This window comes from Elephas maximus, chromosome 2 (assembly GCF_024166365.1).
Source record: "Elephas maximus indicus isolate mEleMax1 chromosome 2, mEleMax1 primary haplotype, whole genome shotgun sequence".
NCBI classification, from domain to species: Eukaryota; Metazoa; Chordata; class Mammalia; order Proboscidea; family Elephantidae; genus Elephas; species Elephas maximus.
In genome coordinates this window covers 131,551,493-131,575,047 of record NC_064820.1, presented here as the reverse complement: position 1 = coordinate 131,575,047, position 23,555 = coordinate 131,551,493, and the positions used below count along the sequence as shown (strand labels likewise).

Here is a 23,555-nt window from a genome sequence, read left to right as displayed (position 1 = left end):
AGTTTATAACTGTGGGTCTTCAAAATATGTTAATGAAAAAGCCCCAAACCCATTTTTCTTAAAGTGAGTTGGTTAGAATCATTCCTTTGCTTTTGGTGGCAATTCCTATAACTTAGAGTTATGTATGTTTTATGGTAAGAAGATACTTTGCCTTCAGAAAACTGAAATAACAGTGTTTTATACTAGGAAAGAAAAATAAGGCTAGTATATATTTAAGAAACATACTAAAAAGAATGTTCAAAAACAATTAACACTTAGTCTCAGAATTGATTTTTTTAATGTGCGAAGCTAGTTAGGTACAATTTATTCTTGCTCATTAATTGTAGTCAGTGAAGTTCATTTTCTAATCACTTTCCTAATCAGCATTTAAAGAAATGACCACTTTGTCTTAATCTAAATGTAACAACTGTGATCTCAGGCTGAGATCGCAGGAAGGTTTAGAGTCACAGACTGTTGTAGCTGAAAGGCCCCTCAGTGATTGCCTGGCTTGACACAAGGCAGAAGAAAGAAGCTCTGGGGAAATTCCAGTAGGTTAGCCTCACTGAACCTTCCAGCAGGGCTCTAGGCAACGGAGAATTCACAAACATGTCTTCATGGAAAATAAACTGGCACTCACAAAAGCTCATTTCATTTCTTTTTTTTTTTTTAAGCTTTTTTTTAATCGCTAAGCACAAAAATCTATTGACAAACTAGGTATTAATCCATGCTAGAATGCTAGAAGTTTGAAAAAGAAACAAGAAAAATTATGTCGTGACTAAAAAGTCAAAAGCAGTAAGAGACAGCCTGGAACTCAGTTTCCAGGACAAGAGGGAGTACTTTATGGAAACTTCTGGATACATATCTGCTTTATTCAGTAATTAAACACAACAGTTTAATATCAACTAAAACAAGGATACTTTACCTTTTTATGCAGTTTCCTAACCACTGTGTCTTGAGTTGTTTGTTAAGACATCAAGTTAGCTCCAACTCATGGTGACCCCATGTACAACAACAAAACGTTGCCTGGTCCTGCACAATATTCATGATCCTTGGTACACTCGAGTCTATTGTTGCAACCACTGTGTATTTTGAGTGCCTTCCAACCTAAGGGTCTCATCTGCCAGCACTATATCAGACAATACTCTTTTGTTATCTATAGGGTTTTTATTAGCTGATTTTCAGAAGTAGATCGCTAGGCCATTCTTCCTAGTCTGTCTTAGTCTAGAAGTTCAGCTGAAATTTGTCCACCATGGGTGCCCCTGCTGGCATTTGGAATACCATTGGCATGGCTTCCAGCATCATAGCAACATGCAAGCTGCCACAACATGACAAACGACAGATGAGTGGTAGGTGTCTTCAGTAGATCATATCTGTCTTAGGCTGGGCTCTCTAGAGAAGCAAAACCAGTGGAGCATATATATACAGAGACAAAGAGAGATTTATCTCAATGAAATGGCTCACATGGTTGTGGAAGCTGACAAGTCCCAAGTCCATGGATCAGGCATCAAGCTGGGGGCTTCTTCTGACTCACATAGCTTCAGGGACTGGAGAACCCAAAGATTGGCAGGTCAGACGGCAGGCTGCTGGCTCAAGTCCCGAGAAACAGAGGTCAGATGACAATGAGCTGGAAGTAGGATTCAGAGCAAGTAAAAGCCTGTGCGGTTTGCCAGAATGTACATATATATTGGATGCAGGCCACACCCCTGAGGAAATGCCACTTACAACTGACCAACTGATCACATCATGGAGATTATTACATTATATCACAAAATGGAGCTTCATTACATCATGATGTAACTGCCAAATTACATCATTACATAACTGCCAAACCACTGAGAATCATAGCCCAGCCAAGCTGACGCATAACATTAACCATCACAATATCTAATTAGCATAGGCTAGATGTCACTACTGCTGGTTATGCTCAGACAATTTAAACACAGACCTCAGGTCACATGCAGGCTCTACACACAGCAGGTGACATAAATGTGTAAATAAAAGAAGTAGGATAATAGGGACCAGGGGCCTGCAGCATATTGGAAAGTGCTTATTCCCCTTTAGGCTTTCAAGTTTTAACAAAACACCATTGTTGATCATAGCTGTGGGTCACTATTTGGTGACTTCTGAATCAGATGCAGGGAAAATCAAAAGCCTAAGTGGTAGTCCCAGCTGAATTGGATTCCAGGCCCCACCCTGTTTTGGTATCAGCCCTTCCCACCAGTGTCTTCAACAGCACTCCCCCTTTCCCACGCATCCCTGGTGCTCCTGCTGACAACCCCACTGGGGGCCCAGAGTAGGGGATCATTGCTGTGCCTTCCTCCTACCCCACTCCAAGATGGAAAGAGGTTTTCTCTCCAAATGTGACAGTTCTTTCTGCCAACCCAGAAAGCCTGGCCTCATAAGCAATACTTAACCAGTTGCTCCTGGCAACCCCAGGTGTGTCAGAGTAGAACTGTCCTCCATATGATTTTCAATGCCTGATTTTCCAGAAGTAGATTGCCAGGTCTTTCTTCTGGGGCACCTCTGGGAGACTTGAACTTTCAGTTACAAGTTGAGTGCGTTAATTAATTATGAATTTGCACCACCCAGGGACATCTTCATAAGCAACAGCTCAATAATAACAAACTTAAAACTGGTGCACCTAAGGGTTGACTAAGCTAGGAAACATTGGTAAATTACCACCTTGAACCATACTCTCAGCCTTCATCTCTGATGCAGAACCAAAACCAGAAAACCAAACTTGTTACCGTCGAGTTGACTCTGACTTATAGCGACCCTATAGGACAGAGTAGAACTGCCCCATAGAGCTTCCAAGCAGCACCTGGTGGATTTGAACTGCCAACCTTTTGGTTAGGAGCCACAGCACTTAACTGCTGCACCACCAGGGTTTCCCTGATGCAGCACAGGTGCCCTCAAAAGAGGTAATTCTCCTCTGTCTCCGGGAAGGATCTCTGCTGCTAGAGAACCTGTCCAGGGACTGGGACAATCTTCACCATTTTCTTCTCTGAGATATATCTCTTTGGTATTAAAGGCCCCAGTTCCTTATCTGCAGCTCTGTAATAGCAAAAGCTATCAAAAAAAAAAAAATTTCATAACTTTGACAGCAAAATCTGAAGTGACTTGAGGCTATAAGCAGTATCTATGTATCTGACTGGAAACCCTGCTGGCGTAGTGGTTGAGTACTATGGCTGCTAACCAAAGGGTTGGCATAACCAGGTGCTCATTGGAAACTCTATGGGGCAGTTCCACCCTGCCCTATAGGGTCGCTATGAGTCGGAATCAACTCGACGGCACTGGGTTTGCTTTTTGCTTTTATGTATTTTTTTTTTATATCTCATTTAGTGGGAATGTTTGTACATTTAGCCAAAGAAATATTGTGTTGAATTACAGGCCAGAGGTATTATGTAATAGGCAGCATATGTATCATATTACCTTTCTAAAAAAAGAAAAAAATCTCTGAATTCCAAAACACATCTGGCCCCAGGGCTTTTGGATAAAGTCCTATAGATCTGTAGTAGCTTCAAAGTTAATTCCAGAGTTTCCCTTCCCTGTTTTCCTCAGGGGACTGAGGTAATTATGCAGGATATGCACTAAAAGGAGAAGGTTACATACAGAAATTAGAAGTCCTCTTGTTTGAGTGGGAAATTAAATAAGAGAAGAATACTTTTATAGAGCCAGGACTTAAGGTAGATTCTCCCAAAAGCCCTGGAGAAGAAAATATGCACCCCTTAGTGGCCACTGCTTATACCACCAAGAAAGTAGTACTAGGAGCAGAGTGTATCCTTTGTACCCAGGATCCCTACCCGGAGAAGCTACTAGACAAGGACCTTCCCCCAGAGCCAACAGAGAGAGAGAGCCTTCCCCCTGGCACTGGCGCCGTGGTACGGACTTTTAACCTCCTGGACCGTGGGAGAATAGATTTGGGTTTTGGTTTTTTTTTTTCATATTTTTATTGTGCTTTAAGTGAAAGTTTACAAATCAAGTCAGTCTCTCACAAAAAAACTTATACATACCTTGCTACATACTCCCAATTACTCTCCCGCTAATGAGACAGCCGGCTCCCTCCCTCCACTCTCTCTTCTCATGTCCATTTCACCAGCTCCGAACCCCCTCCACCCACTCATCTCCCCTCCAGGCAGTGTCCACCTGATCCAAGAAGCTCACTCCTCACCAGCATCTCTCTCCAACCCATTGTCCAGTCCAATCCATGTCTGAAGAGTTGGCTTCGGGAATGGTTCCTGTCCTGGGACAACAGAAGGTCTTGGGGCCATGCCCACTGGGGTCCTTCTAGTCTCATTCAGACCATTAAGTCTGGTCTTTTTATGAGAATTGCAGCTCTGCACCCCACTACTCCTCTGCTCCCTCAGGGGATCTCTGTTGTGTTCACTGTCAGGGCAGTCATCAGTTCTAGCTGGGCACCATTTAGTTCTTCTGGTCTCAGGATGATGTAGTCTCTGGTTCACGTGGCCCTTGCTGTCTCTTGGTCTCGTAATTACCTTGTGTCCTTGGTTTTCTTCATTCTGCTTTGATCCAGGTGGGTTGAGACCAGTTGATGCCTCTTAGATGGCTGCTTGCTAGCATTTAAGACCCCAGACGCCACTCTTCAAAGTGGGACGCAGAATGTTTTCTTAATAGATTTTATCATGCCAATTGACTTAGGTGTCGCCTGAAACCATGGTCCCCAAACCCCTGCCCCTGCTATGCTGGCCTTCGAAGCATTCAGTTTATCAAGGAAACTTCTTTCTTTTTGCTTTAGTCCGGTTGTGCTGACCTCCCCTGTATTGTGTGTTGTCTTTCCCTTGACCTAAAGTAGTTCTCATCTACTATCTAATTAGTGAATGCCCCTCTCCCACTCTCCTGTCCCCCCTCTTGAAACCACAAAAGAATGTTTTCTTCTCCATTTAAACTATTTCACATATAGTAGTGGTCTTATACAATATTTGTCCTTTTGCTACTGACTAATTTCACTCAGCATAATGCCTTCCAGGTTCCTCTATGTTACGAAATGTTTCACAGATTCCTCACTGTTCTTTATCGATGCTTAGTATTCCACTGTGTGAATATACTATAATTTATTTATCCATTCATCCATTGATGGGCACCTTGGTTGCTTCCATCTTTTTGCTATTGTAAACAGTGCTGCAATAAACCTGGGTGTGCATGTACCTGTTCGTGTAAAGGCTCTTATTTCTCTAGGATATATTCCGAGGAGTGGGGTTGCTGGATCCTATGGTAGTTCTATTTCTAGCTTTTTAAGGAAGCGCAAAATCAATTTCCAAAGTGGGTGTACCATTTTACATTCCCACCAGCAGTATATAAGTGTTCCAGTCTCTCCACAGTCTCTCCAACATTTATTATTTTGTGTTTTTTTGATTAATGCCAGCCTTGTTGGAGTGAGATGGAATCTCATTGTAGTTTTGATTTGCATTTCTCTAATGGCTAATGATCGTGACCATCTCCTCATGTATCTGTTACCTACCTGAATGTCTTCTTTAGTGAAGTGTCTGTTCATATCTTTTGCCCATTTTTTAATTGGGTTATTTGTCTTTTTGCAGTTGAGTTTTTGCAGTATCACGTAGATTTTAGAGATCAAGCACTGATCGGAAATGTTCTGGTCTTGAGTTGATACCTGATATTATTGATTTTCTAACCAAAGAACTCCCTTTAGTATTTCTTGTAGTTGTGGTTTGGTTTTTACGAATTCCCTAAACTTGTGTTTATCTGGAAATGTCTTAATTCACCTTAATATTTAGAGACCATTTTGATGGATATATATGACTCTTGGCTGGCAATTTTTTTCCTTCAATTTTTTTAATATGTCATCCCATTGTCTTCTTGCCTGCATGGTTTCTCCTGAGTAGTCTGAGCTTATTCTTACTGGCTCTCCTTTGTAGGTGACTTTTCTTTTATCCCTCACTGCTCTTGTAATTCTCTCTTTATCTTTGGCTTTGGCAAGTTTGATTATGTCTTGGTGACTTTCTTTTAACTTTTACCTTATGTGGAGTTCGATGAGCATCTTGGATAGATATCTTCTCATCTTTCACAGTATCAGGGAAGTTTTCTGCCAACAAATCTTCAGCCATTCTCTCTGTATTTTCTGTTGTCCCTCCCTGTTCTGGCACTCCAATCACTCGTAGGTTATTTCTCTTGAACGAGTCCCACATGATTCTTAAGGTTTCTTCATCTTTTTTAAATTCTTTTATCTGATTTTTCTTCAAATATATTAGTGCCAAGTGATTTATCTTCGAGTTCAGAAATTTTGGCTTCTACTTGCTCAATTCAGCTCCTCTGACTTTCTATTGAGTTGTCTACTTCTGTAATTTTATTGTTAATCTTCTGAATTTCTGATTGCTTTCTGTCTATGGATTTTTCTAGCTTATTATGCCTTTCATTATGTTCCTGAATAATCTTTCTAATTTCTTCAGTTGCTTTATCTGTGTGTTCCTTGGCTTGTTCTGTGTATTGTCTCATTTCCTCCCTGATGTCTTGATGGGTTCTGTATATTAAACTTTTGTATTCTGTATCTGGTAATTCCAGAAATGCACTTTCATCTAGAAGATCCCTGGATTCTTTGTTTTGAGAGCCTGTTGAGGTGATCATGACCTGTTTCTTTCTGTGACTTCACATTGACTGTTGTCTTCGAGCAATCTATAAGTTATTGTATTATTTTACGCTTTCTTACTGTGTCATTGCTGCTTGCTCTGTTTTGTTTTGGTATACTCCTGTGGGTTGCTTGAGTGAGCTAGCTTGGTTATTTTCACCTTTGGAGCTCTGGTGTCCTGTCCCCAGTTGGCTAGAGCTGTTATCAGGTATATAAGTCTAGGAGTCCATTCAGTTTTCTTGTATGAATTCAGCTCAGGTGTCCAGGTAGCTGATCATCAAGTATGTGGTACAGGCTCTGTCCTACGGTCTTAGAGGGGCAGGGGTGATTGGCATATATACCAGTATCTGATTGCAGCAGGGGGTCATGCTCTGAACAAGGCAGGGGCTGAGAACCGACCCCTGAGTGTCTCTGAGAAAAATGCATCCCCATTCCCTAGAACATGCAGGGGGGTGGGGGGGGTTCTGCAGATGGACCATGGGCACCCAAAGTTTTTGGTTGTAAAGACTGGGAGGTACCAGTTATCTTTGACCCCTGTCGCGGGTGGCTGGGTGACCTGCGTGGAGTTACCAGTCCTTAGGTCCCTGATGTGGGTAGGTGAGGACCTTGTTTAGTAGGCAAAGCAGTGTCAGACATCAAACACCCACCTATCCACCGCACAGCTGAAAAGGTTGGAGTTTGCCAACAAGGGCCTAGTCTCCTGAAATAGGCCCACACAGATCCATGCAGAAGGGAAAGGTGCTCAAGGTCCACAGATGGTTTAGGCCTGGACAGGAGCTACTTCTATCCTGAGCTCCCCAGTTAATGGAGCTAGCAAATTATCTTTTCCCCCCAGTTGCAATTTTTTTCCTTCCCCAAGGCCGGGAGGATGGCTCTAAGTGTTCAACAGGTCTTATCTCGGGCTCAGGGATTCAGCCACTGAAGCCAGTTTGCAGGTGGGGGGACACGGTAAAATATACACAAGTACTTAGCTTTTGCCAAGAGCGCCGTTCTCCTCAGGTTCCGGAGGTGTGAGTAGGCTGTGTGGCTGGCTGCTTCTCCCTGAGGAAACTGCAGCCGAACGCTAGGACCAGCCCGCCGCCACCACCAGCTGCTCTGAGAATGGTGCCTGAGGCTTCCTGAGATTCAGGTCTGGTAACTCCTCTCCACTTCTGAACGGTCTCTTCCTCCCCCTACCCCTCAGTTCATTGTCTAAGCTTGCCTTTGATGCTCAGGGCTTCCAGCTTGTCACAAATATACTCGTTTCACTTGTTTTTTCGGGTCTTTGTTGTAAAGAGGGCTCCCCGGAAGCATCTGTCTATTCTGCCATCTTGGCTCCCACTCGAGTTATTTTTTGTTGAATTCTATTGGCTAGAATTTTTTTGAGGATTTTTGCATCTAAGTTCATGATGGATATAGGTCTGTAATTTTCTTTTTTTGTGGGGTATTTAACTGGTTTTGGTATTAGGGATGTGCTGGCTTCATAGAATAGGTTCAAAGCCCTGGAGGAAGCTGAAGCTCAGAATGGTTAGTAACTTACCCAAGGTCACACAGCTCATATATGGTAGATCAGGGATTTGAACCCAGTCTCCAGAGACCCTTGACCACCACACAGCATAGAATACAATGGATATTAAATCTGTCTAGGGGGCCAGGATGGAATCAGGAGAGGATTAGAGGCAGCTCTTAGGAGGAACTGGTAGTTGAGCTATGCATTGTCCAGATGGATACAATATAACCTCCCTGGACTTCAGTTTCCTTATCTCTAAAATCCCTTTGAATCTTCAGTTGTTTCAGAATGCACTTCTTATGACAAGACCAGAGATAGCACACTGTGGAGAAAGAGGTTGCTGTGGAAACAATACAAATGATATTATTAGCTACATGGTATTGAGCGAGTTGTTTACCCTTTCTGAACCTTAGTTTCCTTGTTGGTGTGATAGACCAGCTATGACAGGGTTGCTGTGAAGATTAAATGATCTGTGCTAGGCACAGTGCTTGGCACATAATTAATTTTAGTCCCCTCATCTTACCCCTCCCTTTCTCTTTAATTGCGGATGACCGCAGTTCTTGAATTCACCTAAGTCTTGTGAACCAGATCATTGTATGGCTGATTACATATTATTAGAGTACCCTTTAGGGCTAGATAGAAAGTAAAACGGTAACAAAAAAAAGTTGTTTGCTTTGTTTGTTTGTTTGAAATCTAGAAGGTTCTAATTTGCCATGCAGTTTGCTTCTCTTGATCCTTTTGATCATGTAACTTGATTAACTTGTTAAACAGCCACATAATAGACTAGGGACCAAGAGGTGAAGATACATGCTATTCATAAACTGTAACTAGCATGTCTAGAAAGCTTTTGATAGGTATTTTGTAGGTCGTAAAAAAAAAAAAACCAAACACATAGTTAAAAGAGTTAAAAGCAATGTAATGCTACACTGAAATAAATATGTAAATAAAAACGGGCTAAAAGAGTCCTATCCAAAATCTCTTTTGCTATAATCTGAAGTTTTACTATCAAAGATTAAGTAAAGGTAGAGAAAATAAAGCACTTATCCATACGAAAGAGTAAATAAAGAGACAAAGATAGGGGTATCCAAGACAGAAAAAAAACAAATAAAAACTTTTATGTATGTTAACAATTTGTTTCTTCTTTCTATTACTTTACTAACTCCAAATCTGTTTTTTGTCAGCTCTGGACCAAGAGGTTTCAAGTTTTCTCTTCATTTGGCTTCATTTATTTGTTATTATTGAGGTTTAACTTGCAAATATTAAAATGCACAAATCTTAAGGGTACGTTCAAAGAATTTTTACATATGCATAAACCCATGTAACCACTGCTCAAATCAATAAAGAATATTTCCAGCATCGCTGAAAAGTTCCTGCCCCCCTTCTCAGTCAATACACCCGAGGTAACAACTTGCTACACTTTTAAATAAAGTAGGTGTCAAAAATGGAAAATGAAAAAGTAAGGGAATCCTAAGCCTGATTTTTTAGAGTTTTATGGGCGTGAGCTAGAGTTTTTCATTACAGAGCTTACTCATTGGAAGTTTAGTAACTTAGATATCCAAGGCTCTGAGGAATTCGCTTGCTGGGTAATAAACTTAAAACCATAGCCTGGGGCTTAAGAGAAGTGGTCTTCAAGTTCTTTCTGCAGAGGAGTCAGAGGACCTGTTCCTTCTAGGAAAAAAAGGGGGGATTAAAGAAAGCATCTCAAGAAGTAAGCTAGATTGTTTACAACCTCAGTATCTACGTAAGTGTGATTCAATGAGGTTGGAACAAAATCTTCGCCCTTTGATAATAAAGAATTGGTCAGGCCCAAACTCTTGATTGAGGGCCCCTGATGGCACAGTGGTTAAAGCGCTCAGCTGTTAACCAAAAGGTGAGTGGTTCAAACCCACCAGCCATTCCTAGGGAGAAAGATGTGGCAGTCTGCTTTCATAAAGATTTACAGCCTTGAAAACCCTAGAGGCAGTTCTATTCTGTCCAGTAGGGTTCTTATGAGTTGGAATAGACTCCACGGCAGTGGGTTTTGGCTTAAAATCTTGATTTGATCATGAAGCTATTAGCTTTGTACATAAAGAGATGTCTCTGATTTGACACCAATGAAACATGAGTTTTGAGTGGTTTTTCAGGTAATTGTGAAAATCTGACTTTCTTAAATACGTTTGTTTTTATCCCACCCTTCTAATAACTGTCAGATCATTTAATAGAAGTTAGGGATATAGTGAATGACAGAGAAAAGCCTGTTGATGAGCAAGCAATCAAATTCATGATTTTGGTTCATTAGATGCCTAGTCTAAATAACTGAGCCAATATGATAGTTTATTTTGGTCAAGACTATATAGACTGGCTATTAATAAATTGTCCGAACGATTATATCAAAACAGCAAGACTAAATCAGAACTGTCCCAAGGAAACATACGGTCACTCTGGCTATCATGAGCTTCCACCCCATAAGAGTTTGTATTAATTAATTCTGGATTCCAATTGCTCCTTTACTAGGTAAACTAAGCTTTTGTGATGACAAAGACAAAAAAAGGGAAAAAGCCAAGGAGACAAGAGAGATTAAGGTTAAAATCTAGCATGCAGCCGTAACCTCTGACAATAAGGAAATCAGCCTGAATAGGATTGAGGACTCAGAGAGAAGACAGAGGTCACATCCTGTATCTTCAGTAACTCCCCCTAGCATGTGACATACACTACACATACTGTAGCTGAGTGTGTGATACTGAGGGTTGATAGACTGGGGGGTGGGGGGGGCAATATCCTCAATTTGTTAAAATACTTCTGTGCTGAAATAACATGACAATGACTATAAATAGTTTATATGAATTAAGTGTCTAGCATACTGTGTTAAGTCCTTTATAAACATTATCTCCTTAAATTCCCCCAATGACTTTATAAAAGAGATACTACTCTTATCCCATTTTTTTCCATAAAAGAGGAAATTAAGGCTTAGAGAAGGTAAGTCACTTACCCAAGGTAATCACCTGTTACCATGGAGTCAATTCCAACTCATAGCGACCCTATAGGACAGAGTAGAACTGCCCCACAGGGTTTTCAAGGAGTGGATGGTGGATTCAAACTGCCGGCCTTTTGGTTAGCAGCCAAATGCTTAACCACTGCACCAGCAGGGCTTGGTAGTAAAATATATATTGGGATTCTCAGATCAGTCTCTTAACTATTCCCTTATTCTGCCTTCCAGTCAGGGCTCTTTTATTGCCAGGACAACTCACCCAATTAGCTCAAACAAGGAGAGCTGTTTACTGGAAGGATACCACCTGCAATCACTTGGACACTCAAGGGTAGAAAAATAAATACGGCACTGCCAACTGGGGAGTACAACTAAGAAGCCAGGAACCAAGTTGTCATCTCCTGCTTCTTTGTAGTGTCTACTACAAATTTATACCATGTTTTCTCACAATTTAAGGGCTTGGGATTCTACAAGACTGAACATTTCCAGTGTCTGAATCTTCCTCTGACAACATTTTAAAAAACAAATAATGTTGCATAAAGAAAAGATTGGAAAAAAAGACATCAAAATCGTCATACCAAAAAAAACCCAAACCTGTTGCTGTCTGAGTCGATTCCACCTCATAGCGACCCTATAGGACAGGGTAGAACTGCCCCATAGAGTTTCCAAGGAGCATCTGGGAGATTCAAACTGCAAACCCTTGGGTTAGCAGACGTAACACTTAACCACTATGCCACAGAGTTTCCATATCCTCATAGGCATTGTCAAAAAAGAAAATTAGAGAATTTATATATTTTTGATATGAAGGAAAGGTGAATTTTTAATTTGATTTCTTTGACTACTACTAAAATAAAAATTAAACTCTGATTTTAATTCATCTGTCACCTTAACACATGGGGAAACATTTTGTTTTTATCTGGTATGATTTTTAAGGTAGAAAGTAGTGCAACAAATTTCAAAGCCCTAAAGGAAGGAAGTAAATGTACTTTTCTTCCCAGGTGAATAGATTTCAATATTTACTCTCTCCTCATGGAAGTTATTTAAAATTGCCATTTTGCAATTGGTATAAGCAATATTTTGTGTAAAGAGTTTTGGTTTTTTTTTTTCCCTCCCTCATTTCTATAATTAGCCTATTTAAGGGCAGAAAGAAGTGAGGTTGCTATAACCATGAGGTCTTGAATCCTTTCCTTGGGACCAGCACTTCTGTGACTTGCAATGCTGTATTCCATTAATAGATCCACATTCCAGCACAAAGCACAGAACTTGGACTACTGCCCAGTTCTCCTGACTTCCAGCCTAGGGCCCCTTCCACAAGGTGTATGGATACGTGTGAATGTTGGGGGGTTGGGGAGTGACCTGTGTGTGACCCAAAACAGAAGAACACAAAACATCACATGGCCGTTCCCTTCCCCCTTCCATCATTTGACACAGGATGTCACTTGGTACCAAGTGTATTGTTGTGATATATATGAACATGATTTTTTCTTGGCTGACGTTCTATATATAGATGTAACCATCTATTCGCTGACCTGTCTCTCCCACTGGACCATATACTCTCTTATAGCAAGCATAATGCTTTTTTATTTTTATATCTCTATCACCCAGAATATGATCTGGCTCATAAAACCCCGTTGCCATGGAGTCTATTCTGACTCATAGCGAACCTATAGGACACAGTAGAATTGCCCCACAGAGTTTCCAAGGAGCACCTAGTGGATTCGAACTGCCGACCTCTTTTGGTTAGCAGCCGTAGCTCTTAACCACTACGCCACCAGGATTTCCTGGCACTTGAAAGTCATCAAAAAAGAAAGAAAGAAAGAAACATTTGTTAGAAGAAAGGAAGGAAGGGAGAATGCAAGGAAAGGACAGACTGTACAATTTGCTTCAAATGAAGTCTCTGTTTATAAGATTCAACCAAAAATAAACATAAAGTTAATCTGTATCTACTTGAAAGAAATAGAAAAATTTTTGTATTTGCCTGAGGAGTCTTCTTCTTTCTCTTCTCCCTTGTTCCTTCTTTGTTAACTTATTTGTTACATAACATGTTAAAAAATGAATAGTGTGCATAGAGAAAAGAGTCAAAGAAAAGATAACAAAATGTTCAATGAATTGTCAAAAAGGAAAATTATAAAGAAAGTTTGTAAAAAAAGAATGAAAAGTCAGAGAAAGCAATAAAGTGGGCAGCATAGGTGCTATGAGTCGGAATCAACTTGATGGCACTGGGTTGGTGGGATAGGTGATATAAAGAAAATATGTAATAGGCAGAAAATGCCTTAGCAATAATTAAATATTAACTGCTTCAAAACAGTATGTCAGTTGCAATGGGCTGCGCTGTCAACACAGTTCACAGGAAGGAAAATAGAGCATGCCAAAGCAGGGTGGGAGGAAAGAGAAAGGGAGGGAAGTCCTCATACTGAATGTGTGATCAGCAGTTCCCAAAACAGGGAAAGGAAGTGGCTATGTGAATGTTTCTCTAAGAAAAGACAAGAGAGTCCATAACTCTAAATTGTTGCCTCTGGATTATAAACAGTGGTTCTCAGACTTGCTCAGGAGCTGGACCATCTGGAATTCATGCCATCTCTTTGATTTGCTTTGGACCCTTGCATTCAACTAGCAGATAAGTGATAAGTAGCATGAGCCAAAGATTTGTTTTTTTCTTTTTAGTAATTTGGGGGAGGGGGGCGGGGGGAATAAGTAACATTTCTTTTTTATTCTTTTTTTTTTTCCCTGCAAAATGCTGGCAAGCTTTGCAAGCAGACCTTCACATAGCTTCCTCCTTCTCATTCAAGTCTCAGCTGAGATTCCACAAAAAGGCTTCCACAATCATCCGGTGTAAAATAGGCCTCCTTAACTTCTATCCTTTTCTATGTTATTTCATTTATATCTCTAATCTGTTGAGATTGCACTATTTATGTACTTCTTAAATTTTTGGTCTCCCTCATTAGAATATAAAATCCACAACAGCATGAGTTTTCCCTGATTTGTTCACTTCTTTATCTCATGCATTTAGAACAGTGCTATTAGAAATGTTCATTTACTCACACGTCCAAAGGTAAAGTATCTATTACCTGCAGTTTGGCAGGTGGTCTTCAAAGATGTCCCTGTGAACTACACCTCCTGGTATTCACACTTTGCATAATTCTCTCACCCTGAATCTTGACTGGCCCTTGGTGCTAGAATTGATTGAACTGGATGATACCAGACTAGAAGGCCAGTAGACTCCATAGGTAAGCCTTTGACCAATAGAATGCAGCAGTGGTGAAGGTACATGACTTCCAAAACTACGTCAGAGAAAGCCTTGTGGATTCTGCCTTGGCATCATGGAACATATGCTTGGGAGGAAGCCAACAACGAAGTAAAAAGTCCAACTATCCCGAGACTGCCATGTTGTAAGGAAGCCCAATCTAACCATTTGGAGGGCCATGCAGAGAGACTGAAATGCTCAGATAGTCCCCATCTGTTCCAGCCATCCCAAATGATGTACCAGACATGGGCGTGAAAAAGCCATCTTAAAAATCCAGCTCAATTGAGCCTTCAGAAGATTCTAGTCCAAGCCACCATCTAATTGCAACTGCATGAAAGCCTCCAAGTGAGAACCATCCAGTTTAGCCCAGTCAACACACAGAACCATGAGAGATAATAGCAAATTATTGTTTTAAGCCACTAAATTTTGAGGCAATTTACTACGCAGTTACTACACAGTAACAGGTAACAATGCAAAATGCAGCCACTAAAGAACTCCTCTAAATTCAAGCATTTCTTTTCTCATAAACATTATATATGCCTGAGAGTCTTGGGCCTCCCCCCACATACCCCCCCACAAGGTGAGTGTCTCTGTCATTAACATACTTCGGTTTTTTTACTCTCCTACAATCCCGTGAGCACCCTACTGGAAGTCAGGAAAGCTGGGTCTTCACCCTCATGAGACTGCTATAATTTTGGCCAAGTCGCTGAATTTTCTGAAGCTGAAGCTCTTCTTTGAAAAATGGTGAAGGGTATCTGATTTTTAAATTTCACTTGTGTGTGGCAGGCAATGCCTTCTTCCCCCAAATAGAAATTTAAACAGAACACAAATATATGAAACAGATGCAAATGGAAAAGCTCTAACTGAAGCAGGAGAGGTTGTATATTGAAGGAGTGTTAGGAGGTAGGTACTAGGGTCAGAAGCCCTGAGTTCAAATACCAGTTCCTGTCCGTGATAGCCCCCAAAATTCTGTACTCCCTCAACACCAAGTATGAAAACCATTGCACTGGATGATCTCTTAGGCCTTCCCACTTGACATGTTGTGATAGATAACATTTGTTGTTGTTGTTGTTAGCTCCTATCGAGTTGGCCCCCCTCATAGTGACACCATGCACAAATGCTGCCCAGTCCTACTTTTGTGATCCATAGGGTTTCATTGTCTGATTTTTGGAAACAGATTACCAGACCTTTCTTCCTAGTTCATCTTACTCTGGAAGTTCTGCTGAAACCTGTTCAGCATCATAGCAACACGCAAGCCTCCACTGATAGGTGGGTTGTAGCTGTGAATGTGATGCATCGGCCGGGAATCAAACCCGTGCCTCCTGCATGAAAGGCGAGAGTTCTACCACTGAACCACCTATGGCCCCATTATGTAACATCTGTTATTGTTGTTGATAGTTGCCAAGGGTCACCGTGTAACATTTGCAGTATAGAAAATAAACATATTTTAAAACTTTGGGGTAGATTTTAATTTATGGTTTATGTAGCATCATTTAATTAAAAAAAAAAGAATATTGCATTGGAAGAGTTCTTTATTGCTTCTGCTTTCTCACAGAACCTGATTTATACTAGAGTTTCTGAACAATCATCTGGCCCCTGGACCATTTTACCTACTCCTATCAACACAGGTGGTAAGCTTAGTTCTTGCCTAATCCCTAAGGAGAACAATAGAGTATTTCCAGTTTCCCAATCTTGAAACTGGGAAACACTGGTTCAAAACATTGGGAAGCATTGGTTTAAAACATTGGGAAGCATTGGTTTAAAACCAATCTATTTAATTTTTTTTTCTTAAACCTTGTTTTCAAAGACTTCCAGAGTAGGAGATTCCATAGCCTACTATAGATTCCTATTTTAATGTTTACTAGCTATATTCACTAGGAAACTTTCCTTCACATTTGATATAAATCATTTAATAAAGATCCTCTTCACATACTGCTACTCAACTTTCATTCTTACAACTTTATTTCACAGTCTTATAATTAAGTTCCTCAGTATATGGCTCTTTTCTGAACTCTTTCAATTTTTTTTCCCCATTTTGTCCTTTTGATATTGACCTTAAATAGACAACAGGAAGGGTCCTGAAATTCTTTGACTTATGGCATTTATATATTAAATATCATGTGTAGCTAAATTATTACAGAGCTGCCAGGTTTCATCTTGATAAGGGTATCAACATCATCTAATACATATGCCATCAGACAATGTGTGTAAAATTACAGGCACAGGAAGGCACTGTACATAAACTTATGTCGGCTGATAAATACATACCCTGCCACATGTTATAAACTGGGTAACTACTTGGCCGTACATTGCAACCAAACTTCCATCCAAATATGCATACTCATTATTTTAACTCTGCCCCTGAACCTAGGAACAGATGTACAGTGTATCTGACCAGTGTTAAAAAGAGACCCACATTTGACCAATACTCTAAACAGTTTGAATAGAAGCTATCAGGCAGGGATTGTTTACCATCTAGTACAGTAATGATAATGTCTTGGGGATGGTTTAGATATGTTCTATCAGAGCCATTTCAATACGTGGAAGACGCATCAGCTATTTTTCTTTGACACTAGAAATAAACTATGTTCCCAGAGGCTTGGAGGAAAAAAAAAAAAATATGTCTCTTAGCCCCGCATAATCAAAGAGCTCCCTAAAATATATTTTAGACATATTCTTCTGTCTCTATTTTGTCACACTGTAACAAAATTCCTTCTATCATTCTGCTGTGGCTGCCTTTTAAATACTGCATTCTGTTTTTTATATAAACCCTCTGCCATCGAGTCGATTCCAACTCGTGGCAGCCCTATAGGACACAGTAGAACTGCCCTACAGGGTTTCCAAGGCTGTAAATCTTTATGGAAGCAAACAGCCACATCATCAATTCTCCAGAAGCATCCACTGGTTCAAACATCCCACCGTTCGTTTAGCAGCCTAGCGGTAAAACACTGCATCAACAGGGCTCCTAAACTTTTCCCAAGCATAGTCTATTATTGCCACTTTGAAATGTTTTAAAATTAGGCTTTCAGCAATACAGTTTTATATTAGTTACTGTTTTCAACGATTGTATAGCAAATCAGAAAACCACCAACATATTTGTTATTGGACATAACAAGTGAATGTATAGAGCAATGCCTGGAAGATGGTAACTCTCAAAAATTTGTTAATGAATGAATGAATGCTTCAAATGCAAACTTTAAATCAAAATCCAACAGAACCTCCGTTTCTACCCTCAGATGGAACCAGCATGGCAAATCAACCAAAGGCAGGAAGATGAGGCATTCATGTTATTGCCTCGCTGCCTAGTGAGTAAGCTGTTAACGAGGTTTTGATGATTGCCTCTCCCCCACAGAACTAGTAAGGGTTAACCAGGCAACCACTAAAGACAACTACCTCTTATTACCTTGTTATTCCCACAGAAAAAATTGAATAAACCTATTTAAGCAACCAGGGGCAGTCCCCAATGAGGCAATATCCTGTTTGAATAATTTAGGCTGGGGCATAGGCCGGCCCACACGGTGCATTTGACTGGGAGATCAGCCCCACTCGGTCGTATCCATTTCCTCTATCAAGGGCCGGCTGCCCACTTTTAAAATCCCCTTCTTAAAATCAGGGTAGGGGGGGAAAAACCTCCCAATTTAGCAGGAGGCTAAATACATTGTAACTTGTTAGGCAAATGTTTTCACCTGCTTGACCAATTAGCTTCCTCTCCCAGAAAGACTAGTTAAACAGGTTTCCTTTTTCTCGTTCTCAGCCTCCTGGGTTGGGGAAAAAGGCTGTCACTTCACTTCGACCCTCCCCTTCCCTCCCTCTGGGTTCTTCCACACTCGGTCCGACCAATAGCGCCGGTTCGAACGTGTCCAGGTTGGCGGCCCAAAGAGCCGGCGGGGCCTGGATGCGCCGAGGGGCGGAGGGCGTGGGGCGGGCACGGCGCGGCTCGCTTGGCTTGCGCCCGGGAGCGGGGAGCCCGGAGGAGGAGACTGGAAGAGCGAGGAGGTCTGAAGGTGCCCTCCAGACACGACCCTGATGACTGAAATACAGCAAGATGTGGAAGACACAAAGCCTGCAAAAGTTCTCGGGAAAAGAGAGAGCAAAGTTGGCTCAACCCAGTAAGTATTCTCTGCTGGAAACCGTCCAGGGCGGTAGAAAGCGCGCTTCCCAAAGTTCCTCTGCCAGGGGAAGAGTTTTTGTGTCGAAATGGTTTCTGAAAGTTTTACATGGACAACCTTGTGACTTTAACTCTGTGGCGCCGGATCTTTCTTTTGCTCAAATCCATCAGTAAAGGCACAGCAGCGGGAATGCATTGTAGCTTGCAGACCGGCGGGGATGTAAATTATTTGAGCCCAAAGTGTAACTGGTATTTTATAATTCCCAAGGGGGATCTGGGAAAACTATTCAAATCCCTGGGCCATGTCCAGAAACAGAGCGCTACCATCTATGTCAGTTGTCCTTCTTAATGACGTGTGTGGCGATTCAGTTGTCCCGTTGATGCCATCTGGTTATTAGCTTCACAGTGATGTTTATTTTGTCATTTGATTCAGAGCTTGGGGGTGTCTTTCCCCCCATCTCCTTCACTCTTCCTCTCAAGAGAGAGGAAAAGTAGTAGAAAACATGAAATGTGCTTCGTCTTTCCCCTCAAAGACTGCCTGCCTTTGGTTGGGTAGTTAACACAAACTCGTTGCCCCAATTTTTTTGAGAGGGGTTGGTGTTGGGTCGGAGTAGGGTGAGGGTGAGGGGAGCACCACTAATATACAGATAAAATAAAAAAGCTTCAAATACTGAGTTGCTGCTGTTCTCTTAAACGATTCATGTGCATAATTGGAAGATTAGCACATTATTTAACCTGGAAACCCTTCTGGTCAAAGAAAGTGAAAAAATCAAATATTTTGATCACAAGGATTATCTAGCTTCCTGTAATGACCCTTATTTATCTTCCCCACACTTCACTGAAGGAGCCCAGGTGGAGAAGTGGTTAAGCGCTCAGTCTGCTAATCAAAAAGTCTGTAGTTTGAATCCATCAGCCACTCCTTGGAAACCTTATGGGGCAGTTCTACTCTGTCCTACGTGGTCATTATGAGTCGGAATTGACTCAACAGCACACAACAACATACTACACCGAGGGCTTCTGAAAAACCCAGTAATGTGATTATTTAAAAAAAAAAAAAAAAATTTACACTAGTGTTATTCCCAAACATTCCCATTTTAAAAATGTAAAGAATCAGTATTTGCTGTATCGTTATAATATCACATCATTATTAAGTTCCGGATAAATATCTGAACAAGCCCAATTTTATCTTTTTAAACAACCCCAAGTTGTTGGGGTTGTATTAAAATATACTATTGATAGTAGTGTGAAAAGATGACAAATTATTTTAATAGTAAAGAATTAATCTCCCATATTCATTATTTAACTATTTGCTCATTAAAAAAAAAAAAAAATTCTCAGCCTGGCTCCACACAAAGGGTTGTGAGTACAAAAGTATGTTCCATTTACGAATCTGTTGAAGTTTGGGCTGAAGTTTTAGAACGAAGAGAATTTTCTTAGCTACATTGATTTGTTTCCTATGCTTCAGTGATATTCTCTCCCAGTATCTCTTTGCTTGGCTACTCTTTCCCTTGCCCTGCCGGCATTGTCCACTTTTGCTGACACTTTTTATTCTTTGTGATAGATATGACATAATTGAGACAAAATTGCTCTAGGTATAACCCCCACAAAATGTTTTTGTTTTCTCACCAAAGGATAAAATCCTGACCCTATAGTAATAATTCAACTCCACAGAATGACGAACTATCCGAAAACATCTGGTATTTCCTTTTCACTTAGTAGTTTTTTCATATACTTTATTTCTGTGGAGAATCATGAGTAGGCAAGGTAGATGGTCTTATCACTATTCTGTAGATATTGGAGGTGACAGGAGTGTTGAGTGGCGGGGCAAGGCTAGAACCTAGGACTTTAAATTCCTAATCCAGGACACATCCAAAGGCAGTGTTTAGTTCTAGTTACACAAAGTGTTTCAAGCCTACCCAACAGCTATCAGATTTTGAAATCTCCCCATTCCCAGTCGTTTAGATACTCGATTAAGATCCTTTTGATTGAAAAAGCCTACTATAGCATTTAAATTAAGTTTCTTAACCCCAAACTCTTAAGCTATTGGCAAAATAAGCCTAACCACGTTGAAACTAAAGGCCCCAACACAGCCCTTCTTCTGGACTGACCAGTTTCACAAATTCATTTCAGTTCAGCAAACATTGGAATGCCTCAAAACCAAAAAAAAACAAACCAAACTCATTGCCATAGAGTCAATTCCGACTCATAGCAACCCTACTTTTTGTTAAATAATGGTGGGGGAATACAAGGAACAATGCGACTTGGAATCTGTACTATTGGAACTCCCAGAGCAGTTTTAGGGGTGGACATGGAAGGTGGGAGGCATATATGTATATTCTTATACCTTGAGGGACAGTGTGACCACTACCACATTAAATACACAGACAAGGTACCATAAAAATTTTATCTGAATCTTCTCTACAGTTAGGATGTTTATCTGTTTGGTGGTATTTGGTAAACTTCTCTTTTTTTTTTTTTGGATTTTGTTTGTATGTTTTTCGCTACAAAGTGTCTTCCAAGCCAACTCAGATCACTTTTGATTCAGTCTAAGATTTTAAACATTCTCTACTTCTGAGCTCTTAATGTCTTTCTTGGTATCAAAATAAGAGTAATTTTAGGAGGAAGGGAGGTAAATTATCACAGTGATAATACTAGTGTGACAATTCTGTATTTGAAATCAATTTTAGGTTGACAAATTTTTATGATTAGAAATCCAGCCTAACCTCTCTGTTTTGAACTTTGTATCTAAGATTAATTATCACTAAGCACAAAGTCTTGTTGAAGTCCAGGTTTCCCGTTGGACAGTTTCATCTAAGAGTATTAGAATGGTTCTCTACTCCATTTCCCTTGGATCTGTAGCCACATTCACATAGGCCTCATCACCTAGGACCCATCCTCCCACGTAATCCTAAACCAAAAAACCCAAATCTGTTGTGATCTAGTCGATTCCGACCCATACCAGCCCTATAGGACAGAGTAGAACTGCCCCATAGGGTTTCCAAGGAATGGCTGATGAATTCAAACTGCCAACCTTTTGGTTAGCAGCCATAGCTCTTAACCACTGCATCACCAGGGCTCTCCCTAGGTAATAGTAGCTGGCATTTATTGAGAACACTTGCTCTGTGACAGGCAATGTTCTCAACACTTAACATGCATTTTCTCAGTTAGGCAGTTACCATTGTGGGCTTCATTTTTACAGATAAGAACATGGAAGTCCTGAGAAGTTACACAACTAGGCAGGGTCACACAGTTAATAAGAGAACAGTTCAAATCAAGCCCAGGTCTCCTAACTCCAGAGCCTGAACTTGTAACCACTGTACTACATTTTAGCCCTGCTCCCCTGCCTGAGAATCTACGACGGCACTCCATGGCCTGCTCTAAAAAACAGGGTCCTATGTCAGGTTTTCAAGATCCTAGTGATCTGGCCATACATAAACCATTCCAACCTCATTTCCCAATACTAGTCAACATGCATATCTTTTATAGCCACATGATCATACTAGCAGCCCTGTACTTAAAAGGTAGTATACCTAAAGAACAGGTATGCCAAAGGTAAGGAGCCCTGGTGGTACAATGGCGATCTGCTCTGCTAAAGATTACAGCCTAGGAAACCGAGTGGGGCAGTTCTGTTCTAGTTACGCAAGGTGTCCTATAGGGTCACAGTGAGTTGGCATCAACTTGAAGGCATACAACAACAACATGCCAGAGGTAGTAATGAATGGCGGTTCCCTTCCCTTATTCCTTTCCCTACCTCTTCCCTCTTCTTTCCCTTCCCTTTTCCGTTCTCTTTACCTCTGTTCCTTTAGCCCCCTCTCTTTTCTCTTAATATACTTCTAAAATCAACTCCATTTTTTCTTCACTTCAAGCCTTCAATTTTCATTCCAGGCCATACTCATCTCTTCTTTATCATCATTCACCTTGTACAGATGTGGTCACACCCATAGAACTTAACTGCTACTATTATCACTGTTAAGTAACAATTAGCATTTATTGAATGTTTGGCATGTACAAAGTACTGTTGTAAGTTGTTAAAATATCTTAACTCAAATGCTAGTCGAGTGGTTATTAGTTATCTTTCCCCAAATAGATTCTAAACTTCAATCACATTTTAACTGTATTGAATTTCCCAGAAGGCCTAGCAAGTAATCATTTTCAAAAACCATCTGTTAGTGGGCTGGGGAGGGTGAGATCATAGGTCCCTCTAATTAAGGTGGATGATATGCTCGTAGTTAACGTTCAGCTTGACTGTCTCAAGGGAAATTCTACTTTTTAAATTTCTTAAATATTCCGTCATTAGCAGTTAGAATTTTTAGGTCCGTTTGCTTGCCCGAGAGCCGTGGTTTATTTACTCACCTTCATGCTAGACGGTGAGGCTGTGGATTTACTCATCACCAACATGCACATTTGATTTAAAAAAAAATACATCGTACCCCTTTTCTGACCAAAAAAATGATAACTTCGCTTTGTATTTCCTCCTTGAGTTTCTAGTTTCCCCCTGCTTTCATTACCATTCTCACTCTGAATTTTATGTTCCCAGTACAAAGACAGTGCTAACATAGCCTAACTTTTTTGACACACATTTTATGAGATGTACTTTTATTTCCAGAAGGCTCTCATGAATCTGATTTGGTAACGACCAGGATTACTTTTGATGAATTTCAACAAATATTTAAAACTAATGCTGCTATATTTCTGGCCAATGCTCTCTTGCTTCATATTTTAAATTGTTGTTGTTAGGTGCCGTTGAGTCGGTTCCAGCTCATAGTGACCCTATGTACAACAGAATGAAGCACTGCCCAGTCCTGCACCATCCTCACAATTGTTGTTATGCTTCAGCCCATTGTTGAAGCCACTGTGTCAGCTCATCTCATTGAGGATCTTCCTCTTTTTTGCTGACCCTCCAGGGACTGATCCCTCCTGATAGCATGTCCAAAGTATGTGCATATTCTTGCCATCCTTGCTTCCAAGGAGCGTTCTGGTTGTACTTCTTCCAAGACATATTTGTTCATTGTTTTGGCAGACCACGGTGTATTGAATATTCTTCGCCAACACCATAGCTCAAAGGCGTCAATTCTTCTTCAGTCTTCCTTTTGCATGCATATGAGACAACTGAAAACACCGTGGCTTGGGTCAGGTGCACTTTAGTCTTCAAGGTGATATCTTTCTTTT

The 23,555-nt window shown here is 40.7% G+C and overlaps 1 protein-coding gene across 2 annotated transcripts in view; it reads left to right on the top strand.

Annotated features, from left to right (window-relative positions):
- The window catches only part of GRAMD2B (GRAM domain containing 2B), a 112,046-nt gene that overhangs the window by 5,289 nt on the left and 83,202 nt on the right, over positions 1 to 23,555 (top strand). Inside the window, exon 1 of one of the 2 annotated variants that reach the window (XM_049873505.1) lies at positions 17,860 to 18,387. The exons of the other annotated variant lie outside the window; for it this stretch is intronic. Within the exon in view, the coding sequence (XP_049729462.1) occupies positions 18,305 to 18,387 (83 nt within the window). The 5' untranslated portion in view covers positions 17,860 to 18,304. Of the gene's footprint in view, positions 1 to 17,859; positions 18,388 to 23,555 lie in introns of those variants that run through there. 2 annotated transcript variants of the gene reach the window in all.